This window comes from Oncorhynchus tshawytscha, linkage group LG31, assembly GCF_018296145.1.
Source record: "Oncorhynchus tshawytscha isolate Ot180627B linkage group LG31, Otsh_v2.0, whole genome shotgun sequence".
In the NCBI taxonomy this organism is placed as follows: Eukaryota; Metazoa; Chordata; class Actinopteri; order Salmoniformes; family Salmonidae; genus Oncorhynchus; species Oncorhynchus tshawytscha.
Window position 1 is genome coordinate 12,563,701 of NC_056459.1, and position 17,007 is coordinate 12,580,707.

Here is a 17,007-nt window from a genome sequence, read left to right on the forward strand (position 1 = left end):
GTAACAGTCTGATGGCCTTGAGATAGAAGCTGTTTTTCAGTCTCTCGGTCCCTGCTTTGATGCACCTGTACTGACCTCGCCTTCTGGATGATAGCGGGGTGAACAGGCAGTGGCTCGGGTGGTTGTTGTCCTTGATGATCTTTATGGCCTTCCTGTGACATCGGGTGGTGTAGGTGTCCTGGAGGGCAGGTGCAGACCTCACTACCCTCTGGAGAGCCTTACAGTTGTGGGCGGAGCAGTTGCCATACCAGGCGGTGATACAGCCCGACAGGATGCTCTCGATTGTGCATCTGTAGAAGTTTGTGAGTGCTTTGGGTGACAAGCCGAATTTCTTCAGTCTCCTGAGGTTGAAGAGGCGCTGCTGCGCTTTCTATCCCTCTATCTATTGCGTGCTGTTGTGGCTTTCCTCGAGAAGTGTTGACTTAAAAAAGAAAAACTCCTGGGGATAGGGACTGACAATGCCTCTGTTATGACGGGGATTAACAATGGGGTCCATAAAGTGCTGAAGGAGGAGGAGTATGTCCTCAAATATCTGGTTCTTATTCACTGTGTGTGCCACTCTCTGCAGCTTGCTCATTTGTAGTTCTAAACATATTTAGGGTTTTTTACTCACTTTTTTGTCTCTCCCAGGACGTCACCTACAGCGTCCATCACAATTACATGCACATGGCTAATTATGCAAATTAGGCGATTACGTCATTTAACGCCTTTTAGGACAGCCAATGGCTACTTTCCTTACTGAGGAGTTGGCAACACTGCTCTTTGGGACGGCATGGAAGAACACTAGTAAGCCAGTGACTGAGCCCCCGTAATAGGGTTAGAGGCAGAGAATCCCAGCGGAGAAAGGGGAACCGGGCCAGGCAGAGACAGCAAGGGCGGTTCGTAGCTCCAATGCCTTCCGTTCACAACCCTGGGCCAGACTACACTCAATCATAGGACCTATTGAAGAGATGAGTCTTCAATAAAGACTTAAAGGTCTCTCACATGGACAGGCAGACCATTCCATAAAAATGAAGCTCTATAGAAAGCCCTGCCCTACTACTTAGCTTCGGCTGGTGGAGGTCCAGATAAAGCGTCCGGGGTGAAAAAGTTTAATGAAAAAAGTTGAGCGAGGGAAAAAATGTAGCATTGGCAACAAACCGCACAGCAGCACGTAAACCGGAATGACGTCACTGGCTACGTCACTCCAAACGAGGGCTGAAATATATTGAGCATGCGTGTTGATATTCTTTGCTGATTTGACAGGAAACGAAAGGAAGGTGAAACTGCTTGATCTGTTATGGTTTTTATCGTTTTATGTGTTTTACCCTGTTATAATATAAAACGGACAAAGGAATTCATGATTTTTAATACATTGTCAAAAATTCACGTATTATTTGTAAATATACTATTTGCAAGTTGGCTATGTTCTTGACTGCAAGTCGTCGACCCAGTTAACGTTAGTTAGCCAAGTACACGTAAGCGTAAACCTGCAGATATTTTTTTTTGCTATCTAGCTGCTAACCGGTATCTCGTAATGTTAATTTTGTCAGATTGTGGTTAAAGCTTTGTTGACCATGTGGTTTTTGTAATCCATTCAAGAAAATTGCAGCTAGTTAGCTAACTAAGGTCATCTTTCGTTTTAACATCTGGTTGTAGATAATCTAACTAGCAAGAACGTTAGCCACCGTAGCTAGCTAGCACATCTCATAGCGCCAAGTTCAAAGTTGACACCATGTACACGTATGCTTTGGCTGTTTAAAAAAAAAATCAGAATCAAATTGTACCACGATCAAATTGTGGTAGATTGGCCGATAATCTATAACGTCATTAGCTAACGTTAGATGGGTGTATTTAATTATCCAATACTATGTTGAAATCTTAGTTTTGACACGAATGGATCAAATATTGGTCCTTTTATCCTCACTTAGCATTGCAAGTTGGCACTTCGCTTTATCTTATCATACGAAGTGAATGGGAAATATAACGTTAGGCATATAGCCAGATGTGAGGCGGCAGGTAGCCTAGTGGTTAGTGCGTTGGACTCGTAACCTGATCGAATCCCTGTTCGTTCTGTCCCTGAACAAGGAAGTAAACCCACTGTTCATAGGCCGTCATTGAAAATAAGGATTTGTTCTTAACTGACTTGCCTAGTTAAATAAAGGTAATAAAAAAAATATGCTACTCTTGTATTTTTGTCAGGGATCAATGATTCTTTGACGGGACTGAAGTACACACGGCACTTTTTCACTGTAATTTCACTTGAGTTTGTATTGACCACTTTTCCTACTCTACTGCAGATGAGGGCCCTGTACGTGTTTGCTCTACTGGGTCTGCTGGGTTTGGGGACAGGAGAGGAGGGGGCTCGTCTGTTAGCTTCCAAGTCCCTGTTGAACCGTTATGCCGTTGAGGGCCGTGATCTCACACTGCAGTACAACATCTACAACGTTGGAACCAGGTATTGAAAAATGACATTGAGTGTTAAGACAAGCCATTCACTGTCAGTCTCTGTGTGCTGAAAATTAGTTTATTTGTTTGCTTCCCAATTCTGTACCCTTATCCCAGAGTGTGAGGTTTCACAATCTGCCTTAACTCATTCTGAATACTCGTTCCACAGCGCTGCCCTAGAGGTTGAGCTGTCTGACGACTCCTTCCCCCCTGAGGATTTCGGCATCGTCTCTGGGATGCTGAACGTGAAATGGGACAGGATCGCCCCGTATCCTTTAAAGGCACAATCCTAAAATGTCTCAGCTCAACGGCTCCTAAGCACCAATCTTTTACAATGAAGCCCACCGCATACTCTGAAGTTGTATTGCAGTTTCTCAAGTTCAGTTGTCAAACTCATTCCACGGAGGGCTAGTGTCTGCAGATTTTCGCTCCTTCCTTATACTTAATTGAATTAATTAGTAAGGAACTCTACTCTCGACACCTGGTTGTCTAGGGCTTAATTGAAGAAAAAAAAACTGTAGACACTAGGCCTTGCATGGAATGAGTGACAACCCTGCTCTAGTTGTTTATATCTTAACTGTCCCCAGTGCCAGCAACGTCTCTCATACTGTGGTACTGCGCCCCCTGAAGGCCGGATACTTCAACTTCACCTCTGCCTCCGTCAGCTACCTGGCTCAGGAGGGAGGACAAGTTGTGGTAAGGGAGAGCAGAATCATCTATGCAGACCAGGGCCTGTATTTATAAAGCATTTTAGGAGTAGGAATAATGATCTTGGAAAATGTTTTCCCTTTTACATCATAATGAATAAGATTGCATGGACAGCATGGACTTGATCCTAGATCAACACTCCTATACTGAGATGCTTTATAAATACGGGCCCTAACCTGGTTTGAAATTATATTTGAAATCTTTCAGATACTTTGAGCGTTTGCTTAAGCACTGGCATGTGGTCAGGGTTTGAACTTTTTGTGCTTTTGTATTGGTTCCATTGCAATAGGTAGTTCCATCAAGCAGAGCTGAAGTATTTAAAATGGTATTTGAACTCCAGTCTGATGCAGACTTGCTCTGTTCTCTCCAGTCTGGAAGTTTTTCTCTGCTACATTAACGTGCAGAATGTAGCTTAATAGCCTATTAGGCTGGTGTTGATATTTCCTGGCAATTGTTTTTATGCATTGTGCACTTGCACACATCCTGTTATGGATTTCAAATAATTGGAAACTCGTCAATTCAACTAGAGACTGATGCAGAGTAGTGATGTTTGTGACCTTTTGAGGAAATTAAACCCCCTTCTGTCTTCCTACAGGTTGGCTACACCAGTGCCCCTGGACAGGGTGGGATTTTAGCTCAGAGGGAGTTTGACAGGCGTTTCTCCCCCCACTATGTAAGTCATTTGTCCTTTCAAAGCATTATGGTTGTTATAGACCTCTTACAGGAGTGTTTGGTGATATACCACATATTTGGAGGTAACTTGATGCCCTTCGGGCTGACTTCCTGGACCCAGATTACTCTTAATCCTAGTCTTAAATGCTTGCTCAATGGCAAACCTTTTATTTGAAATGATTTTTACTCGCATGTCTCAATCTGAGTCCAGGAAACCAGCCTTTTGTTGGACAGAGGCCTAGACTAAAATATCCTTGCAAAAATAAATGGCTTTAGTATGTTCATCAGAAAGAACTAGACTCTCCATTTCTTGGCATACATATAGTTGCTCAGTATTTGTGTAATGTGTGGAGGTAGAACAAAGCCAGTACTATGTCTTCGGTACCAGTTTGTTATCGTCTCCTGGTCCTATCCTCAATTGCTGGCAAACTTGAAAATAAATGACAAGGCCTCTGTTTACCAACCAGTTACCAGCCACCCCAAACAAACTAGACTACAAACAGCCATGTTTAATTTTGTTTTATTCTCCATGCCCTGTTTCTTTAAAATGGAACCCCACTTCAGTAGGGTTTTGAAAGATTCTCCCCCTATTTTTAATGGACAAGAAGAACTTTCCCATTTTCAAAATGGTATCTTGCTGAATTTGACCCAAGCCTTGACTTGGCTGTGACATCTCCTTCCTTCACCCCCCTCTCTCTCTCCAGCTGGACTGGGCCGCTTTCGGTGTAATGACCCTCCCCTCCATTGGCATCCCCCTGCTCTTGTGGTTCTCCAGCAAGAGGAAATACGACTCGCCCAAGGCCAAGAAGAACTGAACACTCTACTCTCCACTGTGGAACTAGCTAGGGATGGGGTTGATGTTTAATAACTTGTACCGTTTCACACTCTTGTGTTGACAAATGTGCAGGCTCAGATATTTTTTTGTCACTTTGTCCTTTCCAGTATAGTTATAGCAACCATGCTGGATGTGTAACCACACTAATGCTGTTCATCTCAGTTCTGCTCAGTGGTGTGAAAAGGGTATCAGTAGATTGGGAGGCGAGTGACTGTATTTTATTAAAATAGCATAATTACCCATATTGGGGGTAAACGAGAACATGTAATGAGTGATCGGAGAAGATGTGCTTCCTTGTGATTGGGAGATTGAGCTTTGTCGACTATAGCGGTCGATGATGGGCTAGAGGTTTCATTACTTGTTTTACTATTCCATACACGCACATGCATTCCATACGGTACACAAAGTCCCGCTACAATGCAAGAATGGCTGCATTCTGTTTTATTTTGTAATTAATTTGAAACCCTCAAAGTAATATCTCAGGTGACTTGGAACTTCATGTTTGGGAAATAAACAAACATGCTGGGTTTTATAAAGTGAGATTCTTGTGTTTACCATTCTGTCAATCTTTTTGTGGGGTAGTGTGCAAGTGTACTCTTCAAGGGTAGATTGGGGCACAACTTCTGTAGATGCATTTTTGGCACACAGAGACTTGACATTCAGGGCGATCAAGCCTCGAGTTAAATAGAAAACATACCATAATCTGTTAAGAGTACAGTAAGGCTTAAAATATTGGTTGTCATTATTTTGTTAAATGATAATTGCAGAGAGGGTCTTGGGTGTGGGGTTTACAAGTGGAGTTGTATGACAGGGTCTTAGTAAAGAGTGGTCAGGGGTTGGGTGGAGGCAGTGAAGGCTTTGCGCTGGTTGGCCTCGCTGGGATCTGTTTGTAGATGCTGGTGCCTGAGTCATCAGTCAAAGGTTGTTCTGAACGAGGTGGCAGAAAGACCCCAGGTCGGGATGGGGAAGAAAAGATGGCATCTCCACATCGCTAGAAAAATGAGAGAAAAAAGATGGGCCTAGCTAAGTATTTTTATATGAAATATTTCTAACATTTTCAAAGTAACTTAGTAACTTAATCTACCAATATATTTTTTTTCTCAATGAAAAAGCTTAACATTTACAATCAGCTATAATGTATTGACAAAATAGATAATATGCACAACCATATGTTTGTTCCAGTACCTGCACACTTCCGTCTGATTGAGGGGGGCAGTTAACGTCCCTGCGAGGCGGTCGTAAAGGCCGGTTGGGGGCTGTCCTGGCTGGAAGGGGAACATGACTGGAGGCCTCTCTCCTTAGGTTCACCTCTGAATAGATGTGATGCTGGGGGTCTGCAAATGAGAGCAAATATTGTAATATATGTATACCGTCATACAGTGCCTTAGGAAAATATTCAGCCCCCATGACTTTTTCCACATTAATGTTCAGTTACATCCTTATTCTAGAATGTATTATTCCCCCCCCATCAATCTACACACAACACCCCATAATACAGGGTTTTAGAATTTTTTGCTAATTTATTAAATATAAACTGAAATACACTACCAGTCAAAAGCTAACACCTAGTCATACAAGGGGTTCTTTATTTGTACTATTTTCTACATTGTATAGTGCATGCAAGCAAAAAAAAGTAAAACGATGCAAATTTCAATTAATGCATTTCTGCCAATCTGTTGTGTTGTGACAAGGTAGGGGGGATATAGAAAATAGCACTATTTGGTAAAAGACAGTCCGTATTATGGCAAGAACAGCTCAAATAAGCAAAGGGCATGAAGGTCAGTCAATACAGAAAATTAAGAATTTTGAAAGTTTCAAGTGCAGTTGCAAAAAATATCAAGCGCTATGATGAAACTGGCTCTCATGAGCACCACCACAGGAACGAAAGACCCAGAGTTACCTCTGCTGCAGAGGATAAGTTCATTAGAGTTACCAGCCTCAGAAATTGCAGCCCAAATAAATGCTTGAGAGTTCAAGTAACACAACTGTTCAGAAGAGACTGTGTGAATCAGGCCTTAATGGTCAACTTGCTGCAAAGAAACCATTATTAAAGGACACCAATAATAAGAGACTTGCTTGGGCCAAGCAACACGGGCAATGGACATTTGCCTCGATCCCCACAGCATGATGCTGCCACCACCATGCTTGACCTTAGGGATGGTGCCAGGATTCCTCCAGATGTGAAACTTGGCATTCAGGCCAAAGAGTTCAATCTTGGTTTCATCAGACCAGAGAATTTTGTTTCTCATGGTCTGAGAGTCTTTAAGTGACTTCTGACAAACTCCAAGCAGGCTGTCATGTGCCTTTTACTGAGGAGTGGCTTCCTTCTGATCACTCTACCATAAAGGCCTTATTGGTGGAGTGCTGCGGAGATGGTTGTCCCTCTGGTAGGTTCTCCCATCTCCACAGAGGAACTCAAGAGCTCTGTCAGAGTGACCATCAGGTTCTTGGTCACCTCCCTGACCAAGGCCCTTCTACCCCAATTGCTCAGTTTGGCCAGGTGGCCAGCTGTAGGAAGAGTCTTGGTGGTTCCAAACTTCTTCCATTTAAGAATGATGTAGGCCACTGTGTTCTTGAGGACCGTCAATACCGTACACATTTTTTTCCCCCAGATCTGTGCCTCGACACAATCCTGTCTCAGCACTCTACGTACAATCCACTGTCAACTGTGGGGACCTTTATATAGACAGGTATCTGCCTTTCCAAATCATGTCCAATCAATTGAATTTACCACAGGTGGACTCCAATCAAGTTGTAGAAACATCTCAAGGATCATCAATGGAAACAGGATGCAGCTGAGCTCAATTTCGAGTCTCAACAGCAATACTGTTTTTTATTTTCAAAACATTTGGAACATTTTCAAAAACCCTGTTTTCACTTTGTCATTATGGGGTTTTGTGTGTAGATTGCTGATGATTTTGTATTTATTAATCCATTTTAGAATAAGGTGGTAATGTGACAAAATGTGGAAAAAGTCAAGGGGTTTGAATACTTTCCGAAGACACTGTATATGTACATTGTTCATTCTAGGCATGGACAAAAATGGGGTTGTATAAATATAACATAAAATTAAGGAGCAGCTAAAACTGTGTAATGGGTAATTTCAGGTCGAATCAGGCATGCTGTGCCTTGCTCAGGCCAATAACAATACAACCCCTGAAAGATAAGTGGCTGGTCTTGTCTTTCACCTTGCCTGCCTGCGCTCCTCTCGGCATCCCGCCAGCGCCCCATGGCGTAGAAGTCAATGTGTTCCTTTGCCTCTTCTTCTTCGTGTTGGGCCAGATGAGGGGTTTCCTCGTAGGTGTGCAGGGGCTCCAGCTTCCAGTAACTCGGGTCCTCTTCGGAGCCACTGCTCGTGAGCAGGACGGAGGACGCTGCCTCCGCCCTCTGGCCTGGTGGGTTGCCCACATTGACTTTGGGAGTTATGTCTGCCTGGAAAAGCATGCTTGGTGACTTGTTGACCTGAGCGTACAGTGCTTCGATGTCGTCATCACCTCTCCCACATGCTCCTACACAGCTAACACCAGTTTTTGTCACATCTTGGGGGGGGACGATCAGATTTGTCACCTGGAAAAAACATTGGTAAGGTAGTTCTGTAAATCCATTAATAACGTTGACTTTTTAAGTGGGTTTGTTTAACTTACAAATGTTAAAGTGAGGATAGTTCCTCACCTCCATCAGTTCCCTAAACTGGCTTTCTGGTAGAGAACAGGACTTCTTGAGCACCTTCCTGACCACAGCATACTCTGGCACCCCGTCATCTGTAGGGGCTGAGCTAGCCAATATCTCTTGAACTCGGACAGTGTCAGGAGCCGAGGGTGCAGTTGATGACCGTACAGTGGCTTCCATTTTGGTCACTTTCGTTGTCTCTCCACCTTCATCCTGCAACCCCAGTTTAACTGTACTGTCAAAACTTTCATTGGACTGGGTAGAGAGAGTAAAGAGATACAGAAAGATTGAGAAACAAACTGTTGCATTTGAGTTGACCAAAAAGGATAGTTTGCCACAAAATGTGTTAGTTAGATGTTTAGAGGCTAATTAGGTCGTGCCAATGATTATTTTCCTTTCGTTCATGAAGGAGGCATGGGGTGTGGAATATGTACTCGGCACCTCGTCACAGGGTGTGTTGAGAATCTCGTTGAAGGGCCCCACGGGATTCTGGGTGTAGTGGCTGACCAGCTCCTGCAGGCTTCTATGGCGACTCTCCTCCCCAGCGATGAGGTAACATGCCCCTCTGCCACCCTCTTCTTCCTCTATGATGAAATGGCGGCATCTATCCTTTCCTCTGGGGGGAAAATTATGTGTCTATCTAAAGATGTCTTTAGGTATGTGTGTGTGTATGGTGTATGTGTGGTCTGTCAATACTTTACCTGTACGAGAGTACAAAACCAATCTTTGACTCGCTGAGCCTGATCAGAAAACAGCCCTGCTGCTTGTCCTTCAGAAGCTCCTCTGCCTCCCTATCCAATCAGTCGACAGACAGACAGACAGATAGACAGACAGACAGATAGACAGACAGATAGACAGACAGACAGACAAACAGACAGACAGACAGACAGACAGACAGACAGACAGACAGACAGACAGACAGATAGACAGACAGACAGACAAACAGACAGACAGACAGACAGACAGACAGACAGACAGACAGACAGACAGACAGAAAAATGAGAACAAACAGAGCAACATGTGTGTACAATTGTGTGCTGTAGCACCCCCTGAATTAAAAAACTAATTTAAAGAAATAAAAAATATTAGTTTTATCACAAAAGTTGTTTTTTAATAGTCCTGTATTAGCAGACCGATATAGCCTTCTGGTATGTTTTCCTCAGCAACCCCCGCCCCCTTATGTATGTATGTGTGAATGTGTTTGAATATGACCTGTTTCATTGATTGCATTTATTAGACAATTTTATAAACATACATAAGAGAGGGCTCCAGCTTCAGTGGCTAAAAACAATGACAGAACAATTTCTGTTCGTGTCATAAAATGAGTCAATAGTACAGTCCCATTGCCATAAACAACACTCTAATTTGCCTCTAATATATACAGTACAACAATCAATCCCTGATATATACAAGACAATCACTTTTACACAATATACAACACACTAGGCACCAAAAGTCAGTCCATATGCTATCCCGGGCATTATCTTCTCACCCATGTAGACCTACTCCTCACTTTCGTGAAATGCTACTATTCAGCCATTTTCTCAGTAAGAACTTGAAACCGACCATGGAGGTTATGAACTTCAAGTTCTTTGGAAGACTATTCCGAAGAATGGCAGCTGAGTTCAAAAAAGTTTCCCTCCCCATATCATCCTTAACAATATCAGTTTCACTTCTTCTAGTGGAATAGTTGTGGTTATCCCTGACCAAGTGAAAGTAGTTACATAGGTACCTGGGGACCATACTGTGGACAATCTTATGGACAAGACACAATTTCATCTGATTGAATCTCTCCTCCACTTTGAACCATCTGAGGCTTTCAAAATGGGAATGGTCAAGATGAGAATGTGTATCCCTATATATGTGTTGTGTCATCTGTGGTCTTGTGTGTGCGCGTATGCATTTTATGTGTGTTTGAGTGTACGTGTGTGCATGTGTGTCTGTGGTCTTCTTGCATATGCACTTGTTTCCCTGGATGCGCAATGTTTCTTTATTTCTATTGCAGATAATGTGTATAGCAGTATATGTTTCTGTGTGTGCTAGCAGTCTGACAGACAGACAGTCTAACCTGCGCGTGGCGAAGCCATGTAGCCAGCGGGGTAGGGGGTGGCCAGGCTGACGCAGGCGGGGGAGCTGTGTCCTCTCGAACCACAGCATGGTGTGGGCCCGAAGAGACGGAGACAAGGGCTTCACGGGCCCGGGGCCACCCAGAGTCAGGGCAGGAGACACCCTCTTCACTACTGTCTGAGATAGGGAGGGATAGAGGGAGATAGACATGGAGGGTTGTGAGATTGATAAGCATATTCAATAGTTTCTCTGTTGAGCTGTCTGGTATCTTTTCATTATTGTGGAGATTTTAAGGCCATATTGAATAGAAAACAAAAAAGGTGAAAAGGGAGAGCGAAAGAGAACAACGCCCGGTCCAGAAACAGCACCTACCAACTACCACTTTGTGTAGATCTGAAAGGAAAGAGAGAGAGGTAGAGAGGGGGGTGGGAGAGGGAGAAAACGGCTGTTGTTCACACACGTAAGCTTGAATACGTTCCCACAGAATTTACCTCAGCAAGAGAAGACAGTTATATTTTAAACACTTGATATACACTTGATATGCTAATCCATGCCTTTTTAATTCCAGCATGCAGTCAACTACATGGAAGTGGCCTACATGCCTCCCATCCTAGACATTGGGCCTTACCCGCAGCTCATCCAGTTGGTGCTCTCCGTCACACACAGAAAGACACTACAGTCACCGGCATCTGATACAACATTACTGTGTTGTATCAGGCCTTTTCAGTAGGTACGGTGTGTAAGTCAAAGTGTGTATGGTATAAACTTTCATAGGTCAAATAAACCCATCATAATATTTCACCTATCCTTTCCCATGTATGCACATCAAACCGGTAGGATCTTCGAGAAGGCTCTAGAGACAGAATCTGAACTGGGCTGACCCACGCAACACTGAAGGTAGAGAGGTAACTTTCAGTTCTCTTTGTTTTAACGTTTCATGAAATGGCTTTTTTAAAAACCGAACCACAGGAAGTTGTGTGTCTCTAACTGTACTGTGTGGTTTAGGGTGTAAATTGTGGCTGATGGTTTCAGACCTGACAATCTGACTGGAGGCTTATGGGAAATCCTCTACAAAGACACAGACATATGCATTTTTAGAAACAAGCATTCACACACAGTAGAAATACACTTCAATAATGCACAGATACTTGTCTGTGTCATGTCTACCAAGCATAGAAAACACTATTGAAAAGCATGCAAATTTGCTGATCTGGGATCTGAAGTTAAATCTAATTTCAGATTTAAATTCTATTACCTCATTCTCCTGGCCAATGGTTTGTTTGGCTGGTAGAGCCGCCACCTCCTCCCGAGGGGTTTTGGGGACCTTTAAGCTCCACCTGGGTTTGATTGGAGGAGTCTGCCGGGTGGGCGGGTCTTGAGCAGAATGCTGGTGTGGTACAAGCTTTTGGGGTTGGATAGGCAGGCAGCTGATATGCTCCTCTCGCCTGCTTTCAACATCTGCAAACCAACACAAAATAATCTATAAAGCTAACCAGTAACCATCACAAAAGTGATAGCTACATGAAGCATCTTTTTGACACTGAACTATCACAATGTACTGTATATATTTCTATATTTTTTTTATATTTAACTTTTATTTAACCAGGTAAGACCGACCCATTGATATTATCAACATCTACAAACCAACATAAAATACATCTTATATAGCTAAACATTAACCATCACAAGTGACAGCCACTAACACAATATATTTTTTATTAACCTTTATATATAAGTCACATTGAGTTTCACATCTCTTTAAAAAAAGTGAACCCTAGCCAAAAAGCAGTATATACATATAAAGTGCCTTCAGAAAGTAATCACAGACCTTGAATTTTTCCCAATTTGTGTTAAAGCCTGAATTTGAAATGGATTACATTTAGATTTTGTGTCACTGGCCTGTCAAATTAGAATAACATTTTGAGAATTTTTTTAGAAATGTATTAAAAATGAAAAGCTGAAATTTGTTGAGTCAATAAGTATTCAACCCATTTGTTATGTCAAGCCTAAATACGTCCAGGAGTAAAAATGTGCTTAACAAGTCACATAATAAGTTGCATGGACTCACCCTGTGTGCAATAATATTGTTTCATTTATTTGAGTAGCGACAGATGCAATAACATTGACACATTGCAATTTACACCATAACATGTTAGCTTGCGCTAATTTACAGTGCCTGTCCCTTATCTTGTACATCATTTTTGGATGACTGCCTCATCTCTGTAACCAACTCATACAATTATCTGTGAGGTCCCTCAGTCAAGCAGTGACTTTCAAACACAGATTCAACCACAGGGAGATTTCCAGGGAGATTTTCCAATGCCTCGCAAAGAAGGACACCTTCAGTATTATTACTGTAATTTTACAGTAATTTTAAAAAGTAGACATCGAATATCCCTTTAACTATGGTAAAATTATTGATGACACTTTGGATGGTGGATCAATACACCCAGTCACTACAAAGATACAGGTGTCCTTCCTAACTCAGTTGCTGGAGAGGAAGGAAAAGGATTTCACCATGAGGCCAACAGTTACATAGTTTAATGGCTGTGATAGGAGGATGGATCAACAACATTGTAGTTACTTCACAATACTAACCTAAACGACAGATTGAAAATGTAGAATACATTCAAAAACATGCTTCCTGTTTGCAATAAGACACTAAAGTAAAATTGCCAAAACAATGTGCAAAGAAAGGAACTTTATGTCCTGAATACAGAGCATTATTTGGTGCAAATACAATTCACTGAGTACCACTCTTCATATTTTCAAGAATGGTAGTGGATGCATCATGTTATGGGTATGCTTGTCATCAGCAAGGACTAGGGAGTTTTTTTTAGGATAAAAATAAATGAAACAGAGCTAAGCACAGGCAAAATCCTCGAGGAAAACCAGGTTCAGTCTGCTTTCCAACAGACACTGGGAGACAAATTCACCTTATAGCAGGAAAATAACCTAAAACACAAGGCCAAATATAGACTGGAGGTGTTTACCAAGACAGCATTGAATGTTCCTGAGTGGCCTAGTTACAGTTTTGACTTAAATTGTCTTGAAAACTTATTGCAAGATTTGAAAATGTCTGTCACGCAATGATCAACAACCATTTTGACAGAGCTTGAAGAAGTTAAAAAAAGAATAATGTGCAAATGTTGTACAATCCAGGTGTGTAAAGCTCTTAGAGACTTACCCGGAACAACTGTAATCGCTGCCATAGGTTATTCTAACATTCATTGTAAATTATGTATTTAATTTTCAATAAATGTGCAAACATTTCTAAAAACACGTTTTCAAAAAATGATATTGAATAAATGATGAACCCAGGCTGTGACACAACAACATGTGAAATAAGTCAAGGGGTATGAATACTTTCTGAAGACACTGTAGTAACACAACATAAAAAACACAACAATGAATGGAAGTTAAAATGGTGTAAAGTGCATACTTGCTCTGACAATAAATCGATTCAGATCACTTTTAGCATCAACTTCAGATGTAGATAATATTGTAGATAATGCAATTTTCACATTAGTGCAAAGGATTCACTTAGTAGAATAAACACAAATAATCAGTTGTATAACAAGCACATGTCACATTGGTGCCGTGAGTAAGATTTGGTCAGTTGATGCCTATTATCTGTTGGTGTCTCAGAGGAGAAAAGGTGGAGTGTAATCAAGCTAGTCAGGTAACTACTCTTGTGTGATGAGTAACCTTTTTATGAGACTTGCCTTAGCTCGCACAGCTAATGCCTGTAGGTTTTTAAGCTTAGTGGGCTAACACAATCTTCGGCTGCACAGACAAGCCTGTCTATCTCTTTCAGCCCAACAGCAGATCTGTCACTTGGTTTGGTATAAAGCTGAGTGATTGGGCTGGGGAAATGTAACCACTCTCAAATTCATAAATAGAGCCATGGCCAGGACTCACAGTCAGTGAGATCGACATGATCTTTCAAAAACTTATTTTGAAACTATACATAGTTTGTTAACAAAGACTCTTAGCAACAAAATTGTGAGCAATGGTAAACATTAGCCATGATATTAAATGAGTTAGTAATGAAAACATTGTTCCTACATAGTTCTGACTGAATATGAAATTGTTAAAAGTTTAAGCCTGACCTTTTAAGCGCTGGTAGTCGAAGTCCATGTTGATGTTTAAAATAGGTTGTCACAAGACAGCTGTGAAAACGGATGTCTGAACATCTCTTTCCTCCTCTACATATACTGTAGTTTGTCTGTGTGTGTCTATGAGAGAGAAAGAAAGGGAGAGAGAGCGAGAGAGACAGAGAGAGTGTTGAGGAAGTGGGAGAGAGAGAGGAGATATAATAGAGAGATAAACAAGAAGAGTTTTGTGGGTGGGGGAGGGAAAATGTCATCTTTACCAATTTCTTAATTACATAATGATGTCCTAAGTTGTGCATGCATCTACAATTGTCATGTATTATTTTTTAAATAAAATAGCAACTCCTCATGGCCGTCACTTTACCCATGCACATTCTGCATTTATCACCCAGGGTGAGTCCACACACACGCACATACGCACGCCCCTCTCTCTGTCTCAGTAACAGTACTGCATTCTGTCACTTCTTTCTTTCCACTTCCTTTCACCTAAAAATATCCAAGTGAGTCACAGCTGTGATTGTCTCAACTTGTCATGTGACTTGGCACTTACTAATTATGAAGCATTTAGAGCTGTTTTTTTTCTTCTAAGAGCTCATATTATGTCCACAAGTTCTGTTCCATCAATGTAGGTCTGCTTATTGTATGTTACTGTATAAAAAAAATACAAGAATAATAATTTACTACATTTATTAATCAGGTGTATTCCATTCCTTTTTTTATAATGAGAATTTATCTGGCCAAAGACTTGTGGTCATTCCAATGTGAAAGACCACGTGAAAGGATGAAGGCAGAACTACAGTAGGCCTAAGCTACTCATAAAAAACAGTTCAATTTTACTTCCACAGAGTGGCGCAAGAGCCAAACGCATCCCACAATAATGTTTTGGTGACAGTACGGCACACGTGCCATAATAAAAACATGACATCTTGTAACAAATGGTCATAGGCCAATTGCTTATCATCATCGTCATTATTAATCATCATCATCATCCTCATCAATTCATGAATGTCGATTATCAAATTTCAATGAAGAAGTGAGTATAGCCACACCAAGACACACACACACACACACACACACACACACACACACACACACACACACACACACACACACACACACACACACACACACACACACACACACACACACACACACACACACACACACACACACACACACACACACACACACAGGATGACAGTATCTCACCATCATTGTGTGTTACAGCATATGATGACTTGACAAGTGTGATTGAATGACTGGTAGTGGTTCTTTCTTTCGAGTTGCATAGCATGCCAAAACAACTCAATATACAGCGCATTCAGAAAGCATTCAGACCCATTGACTTTTTCCACATTTGTTACATTACAGCCTTATTCTAAAATGGATTAAATTACTTTCCCCCCTCATCAATCTACACACAATACCCCATAATGAGGAAGCAAAAACAGGTTTAATACATTTTCGCAAATGTATTAAATATTAAAAACAGAAATACCATATTTACATAAGTATTCAGCTATGAGCCTCAAAATTGAGCTCAGGTGCATCCTGTTTCCATTGATCATCCTTGAGATGTTTCTACAACTTGATTGGAGTCCACCTGTGGTATATTCAATTGATTGGACATGATTTGGAAAGGTACACACCTGTCTATATAAGGTCCCACAGTTGACAGTGGATGTCAGAGAAAAAAACTAAGCCATGAGGTTGAAGGAATTGTCCGTAGAGTTCCGAGACAGGATTGTGTCTAGACACAGATCTGGGAAAGGGTAACAAAAACAGCATTGCAGCATTGAACATCCCCAAGAACACAGTCCATCATTCTTAAATGGAAGAAGTTTGGAAGCACCAAGACTCTTCCTAGAGCTGGCCTCCCAGCCAAACTGAGCAATTGTTGGGAGAATGGTCTTGGTTTTGGGAGGTAACCAAGATGGTCACTCTGACAGAGCTCCAGAGTTCCTCTGTGGAGATGGGAGAACCTACCAGAGGGACAACCATCTCTGCAACACTCCACCAATCAGGCCTTTATGGTAGAGTGGCCAGCCGGAAGCCACTCCTCAGTAAAAGGCACATGACAGCCCGCTTAGAGTTTGCCAAAAGACACCTAAAGGACTCTCAAACCATGAGACACAAGATTCTCTGGTCTGATGAAACCAGGGTTGAACTCCTTGGCCTGAATGCCAAGCGTCACGTCTGTAGGAAACCTGGCACCATCCCTACAGCGAAGCATGGTGGTGGCAGCATCATGCTGTGGGGATTTTTATCAGCTGCAGGGACTCGGAGACTAGTCAGGATCGAGGGAAAGATGAATGGAGCAAAGTACAGAGAGATCCTTGATGAAAACCTGCTCCAGAGTGCTCAGGACTTCAGAGTGAGGTGAAGGTTCACCTTACAACAGGACAACGACACAGCCAAGACAACGCAGGATTGACTTCGGGATAAGTCTCTGAATGTCCTTGAGTGGTCCAGCCAAAGCACGGACTTGAATCCTGATCGAACACCTCTGGAGAG

General features: G+C 42.0%; 2 protein-coding genes and 1 non-coding gene across 4 annotated transcripts; 2 read left to right on the plus strand and 1 right to left on the minus strand.

Annotated features, from left to right (window-relative positions):
- The first annotated feature begins 1,139 nt into the window (after positions 1-1,139).
- LOC112229691 (translocon-associated protein subunit beta) lies at positions 1,140-5,182 on the plus strand. Its single transcript, XM_024395662.2, has 6 exons — positions 1,140-1,259; positions 2,280-2,437; positions 2,597-2,695; positions 3,015-3,123; positions 3,731-3,808; positions 4,512-5,182. Exons 2-6 carry the CDS (start codon positions 2,280-2,282, stop codon positions 4,620-4,622), a joined length of 555 nt encoding a protein of 184 aa, XP_024251430.1. The 5' UTR covers positions 1,140-1,259; the 3' UTR covers positions 4,623-5,182.
- LOC112230044 lies at positions 4,108-4,239 on the plus strand. Its single transcript, XR_002950261.1, has one exon. It is a non-coding gene; the product is annotated as a small nucleolar RNA SNORA57 (small nucleolar RNA).
- On the minus strand, positions 5,067-14,634 carry LOC112229690. Of its 2 annotated transcripts, none has more exons than XM_024395660.2 (9): positions 14,491-14,634; positions 11,634-11,836; positions 10,380-10,555; positions 9,013-9,102; positions 8,753-8,927; positions 8,315-8,524; positions 7,831-8,209; positions 5,828-5,976; positions 5,067-5,633 (listed from the first exon to the last, which is right to left on the minus strand). In XM_024395660.2, the coding sequence occupies exons 1-9, from the start codon at positions 14,516-14,518 to the stop codon at positions 5,472-5,474; spliced, it is 1,572 nt and encodes a 523-aa protein (XP_024251428.1). In that variant the 5' UTR covers positions 14,519-14,634; the 3' UTR covers positions 5,067-5,471. The 2 variants fall into 2 exon arrangements, with proteins under 2 accessions (XP_024251428.1, XP_024251427.1); XM_024395659.2 differs by having other exon boundaries at positions 8,315-8,566.
- Positions 14,635-17,007: the final 2,373 nt, after the last annotated feature.

Excerpts from the sequence above, each read along its gene's own strand:
- LOC112229691 (XM_024395662.2), top strand. The coding sequence starts at position 2,280 with ATGAGGGCCCTGTACGTGTTTGCTCTACTGGGTCTGCTGGGTTTGGGG. Across the intron at positions 2,438-2,596 it reads ATCTACAACGTTGGAACCAG|CGCTGCCCTAGAGGTTGAGC; the intron begins GTATTGAAAAAT and ends CTCGTTCCACAG. Across the intron at positions 3,124-3,730 it reads AGGAGGGAGGACAAGTTGTG|GTTGGCTACACCAGTGCCCC; the intron begins GTAAGGGAGAGC and ends GTCTTCCTACAG.
- LOC112229690 (XM_024395659.2), bottom strand. The coding sequence starts at position 14,518 with ATGGACTTCGACTACCAGCGCTTAAAAG. Across the intron at positions 10,556-11,633 it reads CCATTGGCCAGGAGAATGAG|ACAGTAGTGAAGAGGGTGTC; the intron begins GTAATAGAATTT and ends TCCCTATCTCAG. Across the intron at positions 5,977-7,830 it reads GAGGAGCGCAGGCAGGCAAG|ACCCCCAGCATCACATCTAT; the intron begins GTGAAAGACAAG and ends TCTCATTTGCAG.